At 41.7% G+C, this 16,182-nt stretch overlaps 2 protein-coding genes across 4 annotated transcripts; one reads left to right on the plus strand and one right to left on the minus strand.

Moving 5' to 3' along the window:
- The first annotated feature begins 265 nt into the window (after positions 1-265).
- On the plus strand, positions 266-13,773 carry GTF3A (general transcription factor IIIA). The gene is made up of 9 exons (XM_034410707.3): positions 266-630; positions 1,859-1,959; positions 5,497-5,587; positions 6,410-6,498; positions 7,246-7,319; positions 7,692-7,775; positions 9,187-9,416; positions 9,501-9,560; positions 11,373-13,773. Exons 1-9 carry the CDS (start codon positions 391-393, stop codon positions 11,511-11,513), a joined length of 1,110 nt encoding a protein of 369 aa, XP_034266598.2. The 5' UTR covers positions 266-390; the 3' UTR covers positions 11,514-13,773.
- Positions 7,633-15,752, minus strand: MTIF3 (mitochondrial translational initiation factor 3). Of its 3 annotated transcripts, none has more exons than XM_060686254.2 (4): positions 15,633-15,752; positions 13,051-13,508; positions 12,584-12,738; positions 7,633-11,905 (listed from the first exon to the last, which is right to left on the minus strand). In XM_060686254.2, exons 2-4 carry the CDS (start codon positions 13,505-13,507, stop codon positions 11,696-11,698), a joined length of 822 nt encoding a protein of 273 aa, XP_060542237.2. In that variant the 5' UTR covers position 13,508; positions 15,633-15,752; the 3' UTR covers positions 7,633-11,695. The 3 variants fall into 3 exon arrangements, with proteins under 3 accessions (XP_060542237.2, XP_060542236.2, XP_087750853.1); XM_060686253.2 differs by having other exon boundaries at positions 15,621-15,706; XM_087894727.1 differs by lacking the exon at positions 15,633-15,752 and adding an exon at positions 14,918-15,045 and having other exon boundaries at positions 11,289-11,905.
- Between the last annotated feature and the right edge of the window lie 430 nt (positions 15,753-16,182).

Raw genomic sequence — 16,182 nt, forward strand, 5'->3', positions numbered from 1 at the left:
TAAGACTTGTGGACTTCAACTCCCAGAATTCCTCAGCCAGCTTTGCTAGCTGAGGAATTCTGGGAGTTGAAGTCCACAAGTCAGTTGCCAAGATTGGAGACCCCTGAAATAGTTTTAAAAATCCACAGGGGAAAAAAAAAAAAGAAGCGAAAGCGAATGTTCCACGTAACGGTCCAAAACTTGAGGCAAAGCCCCCTTAGAAGAAAAAAACCGCAGCAGCGCGCATGCGCCAGAACTAGTTTCCTTCTCCTCACGCAGCCTCTGTAAGCATTCTGCGCCTGGGGTGGCGGGGGGAGGGGGCGCGTTTTCTGAGGGCGGAGGTTCGTAACGGTTAAACTTCACAAAGCCGGGAGGGCGAATAAAGGAGAGGCGGAGTTACGACACTATCACATGATTTATGGTCCAAACATGGCCGGAGAGGACTTTGTTGTCGGGGAGGCGGCCGCCGCCGATGCTACGACCACCACCACCACGATTCAGTCTCCGAAGCACAAACATTCTCATCCTGGGGAGGGCCGTTACCGTTCTACGGCTCAGGAGCAGATATTCATCTGCTCGTTCCCATTTTGCGATGCCACCTTCAACCGGGGCTGGAAACTGGACGCGCACCTGTGTCGGCACACGGGAGAGGTATGGGAGGATTGAAGTGGCGGGTCTATAGAGGGTACCTGGCGGACCAGGAGCTACAGCGGTGATTGGGTTAGTGGTCGGAAAATTTTCCGACACGACCAACCGTTGTTCTCCAGGGCGGAAATAGAGCTTTGCGGAAGGGAGCGCGGCAGTTTCCATTGGAACGTGGGCAGTGGGCGGATGACCAATCAGTAAGAAGTAGGTTGTGATAGGACGGTGTTGAGGAAGGAACGCATGCGCGGAGGTTACTATGGCAATTGAGGCGCTTGATTGTCCCTTCGGCGTCTGTTTCTCTGGGTTACGTACTGCAAATAGGAATCCGTGGAAAGGAATGAAACTGGGATTTAAACATATATACCATGAATTAAATTGCTCCTGTTTCTTTTATTAAATTCCTTGGGCTCTCTTACAGAAGTGGGGAGCTCCAAATTTCCAAGTACTTAACCTAATGTATTAGTTTTCATGTCACATATTAGTATTAATTGCGGTCTTAGCTAATAGATAATAAATGTGGGATAAAAATATAATGAAAACTTGTATACAAATTTTACTGTAGAATGGTGACGGAGTACATGCAACTCATTTAGTTATTTACACTGACATGACAGTTCTAACTGCTGCTTCTTGGTCCCCAGAATCATTTGAAGAAGCAAATTATCCTACTGTTTACTCCTCTGGTAAACAAAGGTTAGCAGAGAAGATAAAATACTAATACTAGTTGTTCTCTACTGAAGCATTCTGGGTTTAAGCTGGACCAAGAAAAAGTAGTCCTCTCATCAGCATCCAGTAGGAAACAAAATAGCCCAACTCAGGATTTTAATCACTGTTAAGTGTCCTTAATATATGTTACCTTGTTATACTACTGTTTTAAAAACAGATCGTTTTTTCCACCTAAATTATGGATCAGTTTTGATGGTCAAAAATGAATGATGGGGGTGTTTGAGTAACTGGAAGGTTTTGCTGCTTGTTCATTGTGGATCAGGTCTCTGAATTGTCAGCCTTTAACTTGGTGGCTATAGACAGTAATAGGTTGTTAAGACGGTAGAAGAGTGGATTGGCAAAATGAAAAATATCTAATGTAACTCTGAGAAAATAATAGTTGCTCATCACCAACAAGAAGGAAGTAGAGAAAAATGGGATATGACTGGGAGCTGAGAGATCAAGAAGTAGACATTTAAAAAGAGAATTAAAACAACATTTAAAAAAATATTTTTTTTAAATTTACCAGCGACCCTTTGTTTGCATTTTTGAAGGCTGTGGAAAAGGCTTCACTAGAGGTTTCCATCTTAAGCGTCATTTTCTTACACACACTGGAGAAAAACAATTTGTGTAAGTATATTATCATTTGGGCAACAAAGTCCTAATTAATTATGACACCAGTTTGTGTAGCTTACAACATAACTAGATTGCAATGTTTCGTTGCTTGGTTATATGACAGGAAGGGCTGTGAAATTGAAATAATGAGTGGGAGGGGCAGGTATGACGGACGCAGGGGGCCATATCAAGTGTCGGGGGTGCGCATACGCTGTTTACGAGCGATTGCGCACTCCGGCCCCCGATGCGTGACTCGTGTCCTGGGTTGTGTAGAGTCTCAGGCCCTGGGTCCGTGGCTGATGTTGTGTAATGCCAGGTCAGTGGTTAATAAAGCCCCCCTCATTTGTGATCTTATTTCGGAGGGGGGTGCGGACCTGGCAGGTATTACGGAGACCTGGTTGGGCCAGGAGGGGGGGGTCCCCCTCGTTGAGATGTGCCCGCCAGGTTTCCGTGCATTTCATCAGCCAAGGGCCCAGGGGAGGGGTGGGGGAGTGGCGGTGATTATTAGGGAAAGTCTTTGTCCGAGGGAGACCACTGTTCCTCAGATAGCCGGATGTGAGTCCCTGTGTGTAAAGTGGGGCTGTGGGGTGCAGATGGGTTTGCTGACTACGTACCTGGCTCCCTGCCACGTGGCAGCGACCCTGCCCGAGCTACTCGACGTCATTGCCGGGGTGGCGGTTGATACCCCCAGACTTATCGTCATGGGGGATTTCAACCTTCCATCCGCGGGTGAGGCGTCAGAGGCGGCTCGGGAGTTCATGGCTTCCATGACGGCCATGGACCTGACCCAGTTAGTTCAAGGCCCAACTCACATAGGGGGACACACTCTGGACCTGATTTTTGTCTCTGGTCAGTGGTTGAATGATCTTGGTAGAGGGGACCTAGATATTAAACCCTTGTCATGGACAGATCATTTGCTCCTCCAACTAGACTTTCCTACCGCCGTCCCCCACCGCAGGGAGACGGAGCCAACTAGATGGTTCCGTCCCAGGCGCCTGATGGAACCCGAAAGGTTCCTGACGGAGCTTGGGCCGTGCCCTGAGACCCTAACACACGACTCGACTGAAGAGCTGGTGGCCGCCTGGGAAAGGGCGGCCGCTGGAGCTTTGGACCGCGTCGTGCCTTTGCGGCCTCTGACCCGATGCCGATCTCAACTGGCTCCTTGGTTCTCTGAGGAGCTGAGAGAGATGAAGCGTCGGAAAAGACGCCTAGAGAACATTTGGAGGACTAGTCAATCCGATTCCGACCGGACACAGGTGAGGTCTTATATCAAGACCTACCTAGTGGCGATAAAAGCGGCAAAGTCTAACCACTTTTCCGCTCTTATCGCATCTGCAGAGAACCGCCCAGCCGCCTTGTTTAGGGTGACCCACTCCCTCCTCCGGAGGGGAGTGCGGGAAGATCCCTTGCAGGGTCGCGCTGAGGATTTTGTGCAATTCCTGCACGATAAAGTCGCTCGGATTCGGGATGGCTTGGACTCCGACTGGATGAGTCCACGGGAGGAGACGAGGGCAGGTCTTGAGAATGTTACCTGGGAGGAGTTTGATCCTGTGACTCCCAAGGATGTGGACAGGGTTCTGGGTAAGATTAGTGACGCCACGTGTTTATTGGACCCGTGTCCCTCCTGGTTGGTGCTGACCTCCCGGGAGGTTACACGAGGCTGGCTCCAGGGGATTATAAGTGCTTCTCTGAGTGAGGGTGCCTTTCCTGCCGCCTTGAAAGAGGCGGTAGTGAGGCCCCTCCTCAAGAAGCCTTCCCTGGACCCGGCTGAATTAGCCAACTATCGTCCAGTCTCCAACCTTCGTTTTGTGGCGAAGGTTGTTGAGAGCGTGGTGGCACGACAACTTCCCCGGCACCTGGATGAAGCTATCTATCTGGACCCGTACCAGTCGGGCTTCAGGCAGGGGTACAGCACTGAAACGGCATTGGTCGCGTTGGTGGATGATCTCTGGAGGGCTCGGGACAGGGGCTGCTCCTCTGTCCTAGTCCTATTAGACCTCTCGGCGGCTTTTGATACCATCGACCATGGTATCATGCTGCAGCGGTTGAGGGGGTTAGGAATAGGGGGCAGCGTTTTGCGGTGGTTCTCCTCCTTCCTCTCCGACCGCTCGCAGTTTGTGTTGGCAGGGGGACAGAGGTCGACCTCGAGGCATCTCGCATGGGGAGTGCCGCAAGGGTCGGTCCTCTCGCCTCTCCTGTTCAACATTTATGTGAAGCCGCTGGGTGAGATCATCCGTGGTTTTGGGGTGAAGTGTCATCTGTACGCTGACAATACTCAGCTGTACATCTCCACCCCAGACCACCCCAACGATGCCCTTGATGTGATGTCCCGCTGCCTGGAGGCCGTGCGGGCCTGGATAGGGAGGAACAGGCTCAGACTCAACCCCTCCAAGACCGAGTGGCTGTGGCTTCCGGCGCCCCGATATAGTCAGCAGGTGCCATCGCTGACTATTGGGGGTGAATCCTTGCCCTCCACAGAGAGGGCTCGCAATCTGGGTGTCCTCCTGGACGCACGGCTGTCTTTAGAAGAGCACATGACGGCCGTGGCCAGGGGGGCCTTTTATCAGGTTCGCCTGATTCGCCAGTTGCAGCCCTTTCTGGATCGGGACGCCTTGCGCACGGTCACTCACGCCCTTGTCACCTCCCGGTTGGACTATTGTAATGCTCTCTACATGGGGCTCCCCTTGAAGAGCACTCGGAGGCTCCAACTGGTCCAGAATGCGGCCGCGCGGGTGGTTATGGGTGCAACCCGTTGCGCCCACGTGACACCCTTCCTGCGCGAGCTGCACTGGCTCCCAGTGGTCTTCCGGGTGCGATTCAAGGTGTTGGTTACCACCTTTAAAGCGCTCCATGGCATAGGACCCGGGTACCTTCGAGACCGACTTCTGCCACCAATAGCCTCCCACCGACCAGTCCGCTCCCACAGAGAGGGTCTCCTCCGGGTGCCATCAGCCAAGTTATGTCGGCTGGCGACACCCAGGGGGAGGGCCTTCTCTGTGGGAGCCCCAGCCCTGTGGAATGAACTGCCCCCCGAAATACGAAAGATTTCCGACCTCCGGGTGTTTCGCTGCGCTCTGAAGACCCTGTTGTTCCGCCAGGCAGGGCTATTAACATAACGTTTTAAATTGGGGTATTTTAAATTTCTGGGATTTTAATTGGAGCCTAATTATTTAATGATTTTAAATTTTAAATTGTTGTCGTGTTTTTTGTGTTTTTAAATAGGCTGTACACCGCCCTGAGTCCTTCGGGAGAAGGGCGGTATAGAAATAAAATTATTTATTTATTATTTATTTATTTTATATTGTAAGTTTTCATTGACTGAAAGTATATCAATATGTTTAGAAGAAAGGAAATTAATTTAGTACTGCTGACAACATAAATTATTTTTTATTTAGGTAGATGTTACTAAATGTAGTTTATGTATTTAGATGTTAAACATGCATTGTCTGAAACCATTGCATTTGTATTGTATTGATACTTAAAATCAGGCATTTGTTCTAGTTATATCTATTAAAATGTATTCATTTTTATTATACTTTAATATTTCTATAGATGCACAGTAGATGATTGCAATAAAACATTTACAACAAAATCAAACTTGAACAAGCATGTTATACGGAGACATCATCAGAGAAAATATGTAGTAAGTGCCTCTATTTTTTTGCTACTTCATTTCAAACATTAGGAAGTAGTTCTTGAAATTTGTATAATTTAGTGAACTCTTCTCAATTCTGGCATCCTTAACGTGAACATGTTAGACTTTTTGCCATAATCCTCAATCAGATTGGTTAAGGGCCAAGTTGATGGTGTATTGAAGTCTCCAACATCTGTTGGAAGTCTCCAGTATCTGGAAAGCATAATGCTTTAATACTGTAGGCTATTCCATGCATACTAACCATGGTTGAAGTTACACATCATAAACCTTAATCTTTTGGTTTAGAACATGGGTGTCAAACTTGATCACATCACGGGCTGGGTCTTGATGTATTGCAACGTTTTTTGCCTTTGTGGAGCCAGGATGGGCGTGGCCTGCATGTGACATATCTGGCCTGCGGGCCGCCAGTTTGACGGCCTGGTTTAGAATATTTTATGAACTTAGTTTATCTTGCATACCTAGGTTGTAGATCAACAAACCTATCCATGGCTTCCTCTTTTCCTTGCAGTAACAGGAGATGGTGTACATCCCTGTAGGTCACAATTTGTTAGATATGATAAGAGGCAAGGGATATTTTTCTTGTCATAGTGGACAGGTTACATTCTGAAAAAGGTTTGTTTGTGCAGATTAATTGCATTGATGCATTCTCTAAACTACATTGGATTCATTACTGATGATTTGGGGTCTTTTTTGCTAATTTGTACAATTACATACCTTAGTAAGCCTTTTGATAAAAGATAAAAGTATATCATAAATTGTGAGTTTATTGTGGATTTTCTCTGACTCTAACCAAATTGATTTTCCAAATAGTGTGACTTTGAAAATTGTGGGCAATCTTTTAAAAAGCACCAGCAATTAAAAATACATCAGTCTCAACACACTGGTGAACCATTTTTCAAGTAAGCGAAACATTTTGATACTTTACCTATTTAGTTAAAGCCTGAGAATGAATTTTATTAATAACTTTAAGAATACTTGCAAGTAGGAATTAGAAGTTGGAGGAAGATGTTATTAGAGGTCTCCAAATAGGGCTGGCATAGCTTAAATTCACATGTGACAGGAAATATTAAAAAGTTCAATGCTCATTCCTTTCTCTGATCTGGAGAACATTATTCTTCTAATATTTTAGTGTGAAAATTGGTACTTCATGTAAAAACAATACACATTCATATTCCAAAGTACTAAAATACATGTTCAGTTACAAGGTACCAATTTTCACACTTATTTTCTATCCCCTCTTCTTCAATTGTTTAAATTGACCTGAGTTTTGTACTTTCCAACCATAGTATCTGACTACCGGTATGCACCTCAGAAATTTTCAGTTTTAATGTTGGTTTGTGTTTATTATTTAATAGACAATGACTGCTAAATTTATTTAATGTAGTTATACATCAGAATACATAAAACTAAACATAATCTGTGAATGTAAGGGGATATGTATGTAGCATTCTCTCACTGTCACATTTTTGCCTTCCTGATCTGAATGCAGAGATTTTTCTCTCAATGTTTTCATTGAAAGGTGATTTTATAGAATGAAGAACTGAAGGAAAAAAGTTTATTTTCAGTTGCAAGAGAGTTTATACCTCACATTTCATAAGCAGTGATCTTTATTTTCATTTTGAGTGACTGTGTTTGTTGTCCCACAGATGTGGTCATGAAGAATGTGGAAAGCGCTTTTCTTCACCCAGCCATTTAAAACGTCATGAGAAAATTCACCAAGGTAATTAATTATTCCTTTTATTTTGATAATGCTAAAAGAATACAAATTGGGGTCATGTAGTTATTTTAACCATGATTACTTGAATAAACTACACTAAAGGAATTCACCCAAGAGTCAGAAACAAATGGAACATATTAGACAGTTGAGGTGCAATGCAAATAGAAAGTATAGCCATAAAAGCCAGCTGCATCACTTTGGGCCACTCATCCTCTCAGCCCAAACCAGCTCCAGGGTGGTGGTTGTGGGGAAAGTAGGAAGACTTGTTTGATATGTTCACTGCCTTGAATTATTTATAAAAATAATAAAGGTGGGGTACAAATAAAAATATGCATTTATTTTTTTGAAGCCAGTTAACATCAGTTTTTCTTATAGGTTATGCATGCAAAAAAGAGAGCTGTTTGTTTGTTGGAAAAACCTGGTCAGAGTACCTGAAACACATGAGACTCAGTCATGTGGGTAAGTATTAAAGTTGCTGTAGAGTTACTTTGATAATTGAGGCAGCATACATTAATTGATAAACACATCTTAAAAGTTATGCAGTTATTCTGTTACTTAAAAAGAAGCTAATTCATGTTAGAGCTCCATTGACTAGTTCTTCAGCTACAGGTAAAGCTGGACTTATGACGAAAATTTATGTTGCTAAGCAAGATAGTTAAGTGAGTTTTGCCTCATTTTGCAACCGTTCTTGCCAAAGTTGTGAAATGAATCACTGAAGATGTTTTTTAAAAAATCCTGAAGATGTTAAATTAGTAATATGGTTTTTAAGTGAATCTGGCTTCCCCATTGACTTTGCTTGTCAGAAGGTCGCAAAAGGTGATCACATGACCTGGAACACTGCAACCATGATAAATACATGCCAGTTGCCAAGTATCAAAATTTTGATCACATGTGCTGCATGGGTTGTAAGTGTGAAAAACAGTCATAAGTCACCTTTTTCAATGTTGTTGTAATTTCAAATGGTCACTAAATGAATGGCTGTAAGTCAACAACTACCTGTACTCTATTTCCACCTTCGTGAATAAAAAAAACATTTTCATAAATAGAATACATCAACTTTTGATTCACAGATAGATTCTCATGCATATTAAATGGGATGAATATGTAGATGTAATATAGTACATGTGCAAGTATAAGAAATGTTCATAGGATCACACAGAGTCCACTATCCTGTTTTCCAGCTGTGACTGATTAGATATGTTTGAAAAGTCCACAAGAAGCATGTAATGTAATCAGACTCATCTGTTTCTATGGATTGGTTTTCAGAAGTGTGCCTGATCCTCAAGTAATATATAAATATCGTAGCTATAGTCTGATTCAGATGCTCTATAAATGTTTTGATTTGCTCTTAAATTTGAAGTGTTGTCTTGTCATTTGTACATGTAATATTTGTTCTTTAGAATTGGGCAACTAATAAATTCAAATAAAATAACCACTTAAACCAGGTATGTCCAACCTTTTGGCTTGGCACTTGGACCGCACATAAAATATATAGTTAATGTAGATGAATGCACATAATATTAAAAGTTTACGATCTTGTGGGGCTGCATTACCAGCTGTCCAGGGCCAATGTAGCCTGTTTGGCTGTTGGTTGGATATGCCTGACTTAAATAGAACTCTCTTCTCCTGAAATTGCACTGCAGCTATGCAATCCAGATTTTTTAAAAAATAGTTGCTTAAAGAGCATCTACCATACTTCAAAATATCTTTCCTTTCTGAACCTGAAATGCTGCACAACAATTTTTTAATATGGTGGTCAAGGTAATATAATGATAGTAATATTGTTCTTTGGGAAGATATTTGAAGAATTATGCTTAGGAATTGTTAACAAAAGCTCTGCTTCTGCCTCTTGCTTTTCTTTTTCCACTAGAACCAGTTACCTGTGAAGTGTGTTCCAAAACATTGACTCGCAAAGATTATCTGAAATGCCATATGAAAACTCATGCTGTTGACAGAGAAGTTTTTAAATGTCCAAAGGAGGGCTGCAAAAGAACATACACAACAGTGTTCAACCTTCAAAGTCATATTCACTCATTTCATGAGGCAAAAAAACCTTTTACGTGTGACCACCCTGGCTGTGGGAAGATTTTTGCAATGAAAGTAGGCATTTTAAATACTATTATTTGATAAATATTGTTCATCTTCTATTTCAGGTCGTAAAAAAATAATTTTTGTTCTTTACAGCAAAGCCTTATAAGGCACATGGTACTACATGATCCTGATAAGAAAAAGTCAGTCACAAAAGTAAGTCACATTCTTGAATTTTCCCCTAGTAGGAGCTTAAAAAAATGGAACAAATGTATAATTTTGAACATGAAACACACTGCATTCCAGAAGTTCTCCTGAATTTCTCTGAATAATGGTTTTGGTCAACACAAAAATCCAGAACATTTTTGTGCTTCTGGGTTCGGCTAAAACAAAATACAGATTTTCTTGTTCTCAGTCAGAACAAAGCTGAAGTTATTTTATGTAGTAAGTAGGGCAAGACTTCAGCCATTGGTCGTCTCTCCCTTTTTCCCAATATGATATGTCCTAATAGCCCAAATACTTCCATGACCTTCCTAGCTCCTCCTCTCTTCCTTCGCCAATGTCTTTGGCTTCTTCCCATCATTATTTCACCAAAATATTTCTGCATGGAACAGCTCTGTTTCAATCCATATCTGGAATAATTCAACTTTGGTCCAGACCCAAAGTATTAGTTCTGATTGGACCAATCTATTGAAATTATCTGCTCTGATGCAAATCTTTTGTAATATGTATAATAACTAATGAGATTCTCTAGGGAATGGATATACAGGCAATCATTATTCATGGTAGTCATGTTCTCTAAAATTGCCCTGACTACTGAATTTAGTGAATGCTAAAACCTCCGCTAGGAGGTGCGTGTTGGGTGATTCCAATGTTTTGACACTCTGCATGTCCAAAAATAAGTGGAAGAGCGCCATGCGTTGGTTTTGTGTTACAAAAGCATTTTTCCAAACAGGTGAATTTATATATGCAGAATTTGCAAATAAAGAGAATTGCCTGTGTATAAAACTTCAGTAGAGTTCATCCAAAGTGGTTTGTTTAATCGTGATGATTCAAATCATCCAAAAAAAAAAAAAAAAGTCTGGTCTCATTTAAGCTTTTGTGAAGATTTTCTTAAAGCTTATGCAGTCTTGCCCTTTCAATTGTAGATAAGTAGTAGGTTATTGTCTGCTATGGACAAGGGGGTTTGTGTAGTGGGGGAGGTTAAGGGGCAAAATGGCAGTTTTAAGCATTGCAGAGGCTTAAAGTATTTGACCTGTTTTCCAGTGGGGAAAATAGGGTTGTGTTTGCAAGGTTTTCAGTGTTTTTAGGAATACATTAAATACCTAAATCCTCTGTAAGATTTAAAGGTCCCATCTTGTTTTCACCTACACCAAGAAAAACACTGAAACCCTCTCCAGGTAGTCAGGAAGCAGTTAATAGTGTCTTGGATGGATGAGATTGGGGGGAGGAGGCGGAGGCTAATTTGATATAGCAATAGCATTTAGACTTATGTACTGCTCCACAGTGCTTTATAGCATTCTCTGAGCCGTTTATAGAACCAGCATATTGCCCCAACAGTCTGGGACCTCATTTTACTGACTTCGGAAGGATAGAAGGCCAAGTTTGTCGTTAAAATACTTACAGGCATCAGCCTTCCCAGATTTTGAGAACAGTGCCATTCTGCTATCAATATAGCCACACTGGGAGTTTTCACCATTGTTATTCCAGGATAGCCTAAGGGCATTAAATGTAGGGTCTTTTGTACCCCACCCTCTCAATCTCTACCTGAGATTAAGTAGAGAAAGATAGAGTCTTATACGCTGCTCAGCTTTGGTGCTTTTCCTGGGCTGCTGCTTCTTGCTTTAGCTAGCCTTTCCTTCTCCCTCCTTCCAAATTGATCTAAGATTCCTTTAACTCTGCTATGATATTCCAAAACCCAGTTGACCAGACTGCTAATAACAGTTTTATTGTTAACTGTTCTCAGTTTTTAATGATAAAAAAGGGATATTCCATTACAGTTCTTTCTTTTGGATCTTGCTTCCTAAGAAACCCCAGCAAAAGCGGAGCCTGGCCTCTCACCTCAGTGGATATATCCCTCCAAAAGTACAGCGAAGAAAATTATCTTCAATGGAAGAATCTCTGCCTGAATCTGCAGCAAGCAGCATAGAGCAGGTTGCTGATGGCTGAAATGTCAATCCTTGAACAACAGTTTTAGATGTGCCTAACAGTCATCATGAGATATGCTCACAAGAAGTGGCTTTGAGAGGTTGGTCATTGCCAAGTTTATACAATTAGTACAGAAGGCTGAAGGTCGGTGCACCAAAATCACTTGTATTCTTTTTCCATTCCATTTTTAGGAGAAAAAGCTGTCACTGCTTGGTTACATCCGAGTCTGTAATGTTGCTTCCATTCTCCTTCTGAATATCTTTATTTTTCCCCTCAGGATTTAATTTCTGGATCTCTCTCTTTGATAAATGTCTTAATATACAGGTACTCCTTTTTTCTGCAGCAATAGAGGGCATGGAGTGATACGTGGCTTTCTCACGCATTGTATCCAAAATCTTATCAAAAAATGTTAACTGAAAATAAAATGAATTGGTTTAATGAACAGTTTGAATATTTTTTGCATCAGTTAAGGAATGTTGTTAAATACAACCAGTCATTTTATTTTATAAAAATAAAATAACCTAACAGACCCTGAAACTGGCAAACTAAAATTCAAACAGTTTAAAGTTGGCTTGCAGATCTTCATGAGCATGAGTCAAAGTTATATTCCTATCTTTCTGAAAATTTACAGCTGTTACTGTACTCTCTGTGAAGGTCACTGCATCTTCCAATTCCTAAGTCAAGAACCCAGGAGTATTGATTTCAAGCTAATATATACTCTCTCTGGTTTTAATGATGCTTCCTTCAAGTAATGTTGTATTTCCAATTGCGTAGCAATAAGTGGGACAAGATATTATTTCACTGACGTGTAACAGTAAGCAGTACAAACACAAGAAGTTAGCTTTTACTGTCTTGACCCAGATGAAACCACTTCCTGGCAATCTTTCCCTTCAGATTGAGAACCTAAAGCCCCCTTTGGTGATGCTGAATTACAAGCAGCCCAGCGCCCATTGCAATAGTGAAATATGCTGGGAAGTGGAACACTAAATTGCCCTTTTCCATTCGACATGAAAAAGTGATTTTAGAAACCAACTTACAATACTATGATCTCTGCCAAAAGATCATACCTCAAAATGTTTCAATAAGCTTACCATCTCTTCTGGTCCATCTGAAATAGTTTTTTGATGCAGCACAATTTTCACATGGTATTTCTTGTCAATCCATTCCTGAATTTGTTTTACTTTTGTACTGAAATCGTGTTGCTCTGTAACTGTGGACATTTTAATAATCTTTTGTTGAACAGGACCTGTTAAAATAAGTTCATGAGTCAAACCAATTCCTTTCAGTTTGTTTAAAGGATATAGTTCCCATCAGTTAAAAAGTAAAAACAAACACACACACATACACCAATCTTGTCCCATTTGATGAGGACATGCCCATGTCCTATGTGGAAATCAAATAAAATGAAATATGGCCCTACTGACAAAACTCTGCCCACCCCTGGCTTAATGTATTATGTGAGCCAGGCTACCATGGCTTAATTAGCCATAGCCTATAATAAACTGGGACTTAGCATAACATCTGAATTGTCAGTATCTTTCACAGAAGCCATGCATACCTGCTTTGGGGCTGGCTTTCTCATCTCTAATTTTGAGACGCTCTTCATAAATTTGTTTTCCTGTCATTAGTCCATACTTGGGTGGATCTGTTTTTTCAGACAGCAGGACAAGAGTCATCCCTCTTTCATCCATGATACGAAGTACATTTGCCCTATGCATTTCTCCCATGTCTTCGCCATTCTCATCAATTAGTTGTATCCTGTTGTATGGGATTCTCCTCCCAACACTTTCAAGTGTTTCTTTGGCATTTTTCTTTTTTCTTTTCTCTTCAGTGACTTTTGTACAGAATGCTCGATTGCTAGAGTCTTTCTTATCATGTACTGTTTTTAGACAAATCTGAGCTATTGCTGTGTTTTTCTCTGGCTGCATCCTGAAGCTGGCAACATACCGAGTTATGGAATTCACTTCTTTCCTTCCAGCCAGATCCAGTAATTTCTTCAGGTATAATGACGTCATTCTAGGATGGGGACAAAAATAAACATACGACCATGCAATCAAAATTTATTATTTTTAGGTTCATTGTCAAGCTACCTGTTTAATTTAAAAATACCATAATGCAAAGTTATATTGTTTGAAATTTAATTTAAAAAGTTTCAAACTTTTAAAAACATGTTTTTAAGACACCTTGATAAAGAAAATATTAAACTGTTAAATACTAAAAAACAAACTGTGATTAGTTCATTTTTATTGAATAGACAAAACTGCAGAGATTTTTTTAAAAATGTGTGAATGTGTTATTTGTTCAATAAAATGAATCCATACCCAAAATATTAATGCAACACAGAGATATAAGAAATAATGTGTATAAAATACTTACAACTCATATGACAATAAGGCTATGTATATATACTGACATCATTTTAAATCTAAACAGCATGTTAAACTTAATACTGGATTATTGAATAATCTGTTAATCTAAATCTTAAATTTAGAAGCCATGGCTTAATAAATGAGATCAAAAAATGAGGAAATGAAATTTAAGGTTAGTGTGATCTAATTCAGGGTCTCCAAACCCTGGGCTGTAAACGGGCCCAATAGTGGCTGTATCCAAAAAATACAGCCTTGTAAGAAATGTACATTATGTAAGTTTTTTTGCATGTATCATCTGTGAGGTCAAAGCAGTCTATTTTTTAATCAGATGTCCTCCAATACATCAAATTACAATTCCTATAATTTCTTTAAGATACGTTTAAAGGAATACTACTGTAGGAAATTTCTGTTCAACACTTCAGGAACACCTCAGTGAGGTTATTTTCTTTTCAAAATCCATTTTCAGTAATGGTTAGAGCAGGCCATAGAACATGTTAAAAGCAGTTCACAGACCACTGAGGAAGAGGCAAAACTCTAGTGATAGAAAATTGCCTGGATTAGAATAAATATTTAAAAAGCTTTATTTGTTTTATTCTGTCATAGAACTCCTTGCAGAATCCTTGGGATGCATTTCTATTCTTAAATTTAAACTACAAGAGAGCAGGAATCCCGGTATTTTATCACCTCATTAGTATTGGAGCAGTGGCTTCCAAATTTACTTTTTCCACAAGTGAAGCAGTGAGAGAAGAATCCCTGAGGATAAATATCCCTGAGGATATTGCTGAGCACATTGTAAGCCGCCCTGAGTCTTCGGAGAAGGGTGGCATATAAATCAAATTAAAAAAAAATAATAAAAAAAATAAAGGTATTCACACCACCTTTATGCAAAAAAAAAAAAAAAAAAAAATTAAGTGCCCTACAGGGTTGGAAAGTTTTCAGGTTTCGAAACAGGCAGCCAAACAAAAAGGGACAGGCAACAGAGTTGGTGCAGCAGAAAATGTGCATTTAGTAGACACAAGCTGCCAGCCTGCAAGTGGCTAGTTGTTTTTGAGGAACCTAGGATGAGATGCCTCCTCCAACCTCATACTACGGTTTTTAGGTGCGGTCATAGCTCCTGCACCTTGCGCTTCGATCATGAACAATCCTGGTGGCAAAATCCATTCTCTCTCTGCAGAAGATCCCCGGGTTCAAGCCTTAGCTTGCCTGGGAAGGGCTAAAGCAAGCCATTTGTCAAGTCAAGAGGACTGTGGGCTGCTCAGGGAGAGGTTTACCGCAGTGTTTTTCCTCAACCATGCCAACTTTACAAGATAGGCGGACTTCAGCTCTTAGACATCCGCCCTCTTTAAAAGACTTGAGAAACGGGGTTAGGGTGCAGTGGGCAAAGGCAGGCACGAAGGTCAGCTGCTGAACCATTAAGCCAGAGGCCTTCAAACTTGGCCGCTTTAAGACTTGTGGACTTCAACTCCCAGAATTCTCCAGCCAGCATAGCTGGCTGGAGAATTCTGGGAGTTGAAGTCCACAAGTCTTAAAGCGGCCAAGTTTGAAGACCTCTGCGTAAAGCGAAGACGACCAGGGTGTTTATCCCAAAGCCAGGACGGCCGTTTCCTAACCGTTTTCATAGAAATAACTCCATTTGGGGCTTCTTTAAAAAGGAAAAAAAAAAAACCACATTGCAAATGCAGCTGCCAATCACAGGAACGTCCTTTCAGGGGGGGTCCCTGCCTCGCTCGGGGAACCAGCGCAAGGTAGAGATACTCACTCGCCCTCTCACCTGATCCGGAAGCTCCGCTGCAGGAACGTCGGTGTGGGGGGATAGGGAGGAAGGGGCGGAGATGCCAGAGAGGAAGAGGAGGAGCTCGCGAGCTAAGTGGGCGGGGTTAAAACCTCCCTAGGCCCTGTCTGAGGAGAGTCTCTATTATTCAAGGTCGCGGTTGTCCCGAAGTGGTTATGGTTTTTTTTTCTTCAAAAGGCAACTGGATCTTCTTTTGTTTGGTGGTTGTTGTTTTTTTTTGCTTGAAAACGTTTCGCTTCTCACCCGAGACGTTTTTCTGGATGAGAAGCGAAACGTTTTCAAGCAAAAAAAAAAAAAAAAAAAAACCCAAAAGAAGGTCCAACTGCCTTTTGAAAAAGCACCTGAGGGACTCCGGAGATCCCACAAGGAACCGGCTTCCTTGCGCATGCGCGCCGCTCTTTCGCCGATGCCTTTAGGGCTGGGCTGCTTGTTTCCCCTCCAAACGGCCGGTGCGAGTTTGCGTGTGGCTCCGACTCCTTATCATTGGGGGGGGGGGAGGGAGATGTGGGGGTTTCGGGTGTCCTCGTTT

This window comes from Pantherophis guttatus, chromosome 5 (genome assembly GCF_059756535.1).
Source record: "Pantherophis guttatus breed Tessera chromosome 5, ASM5975653v1, whole genome shotgun sequence".
NCBI classification, from domain to species: Eukaryota; Metazoa; Chordata; class Lepidosauria; order Squamata; family Colubridae; genus Pantherophis; species Pantherophis guttatus.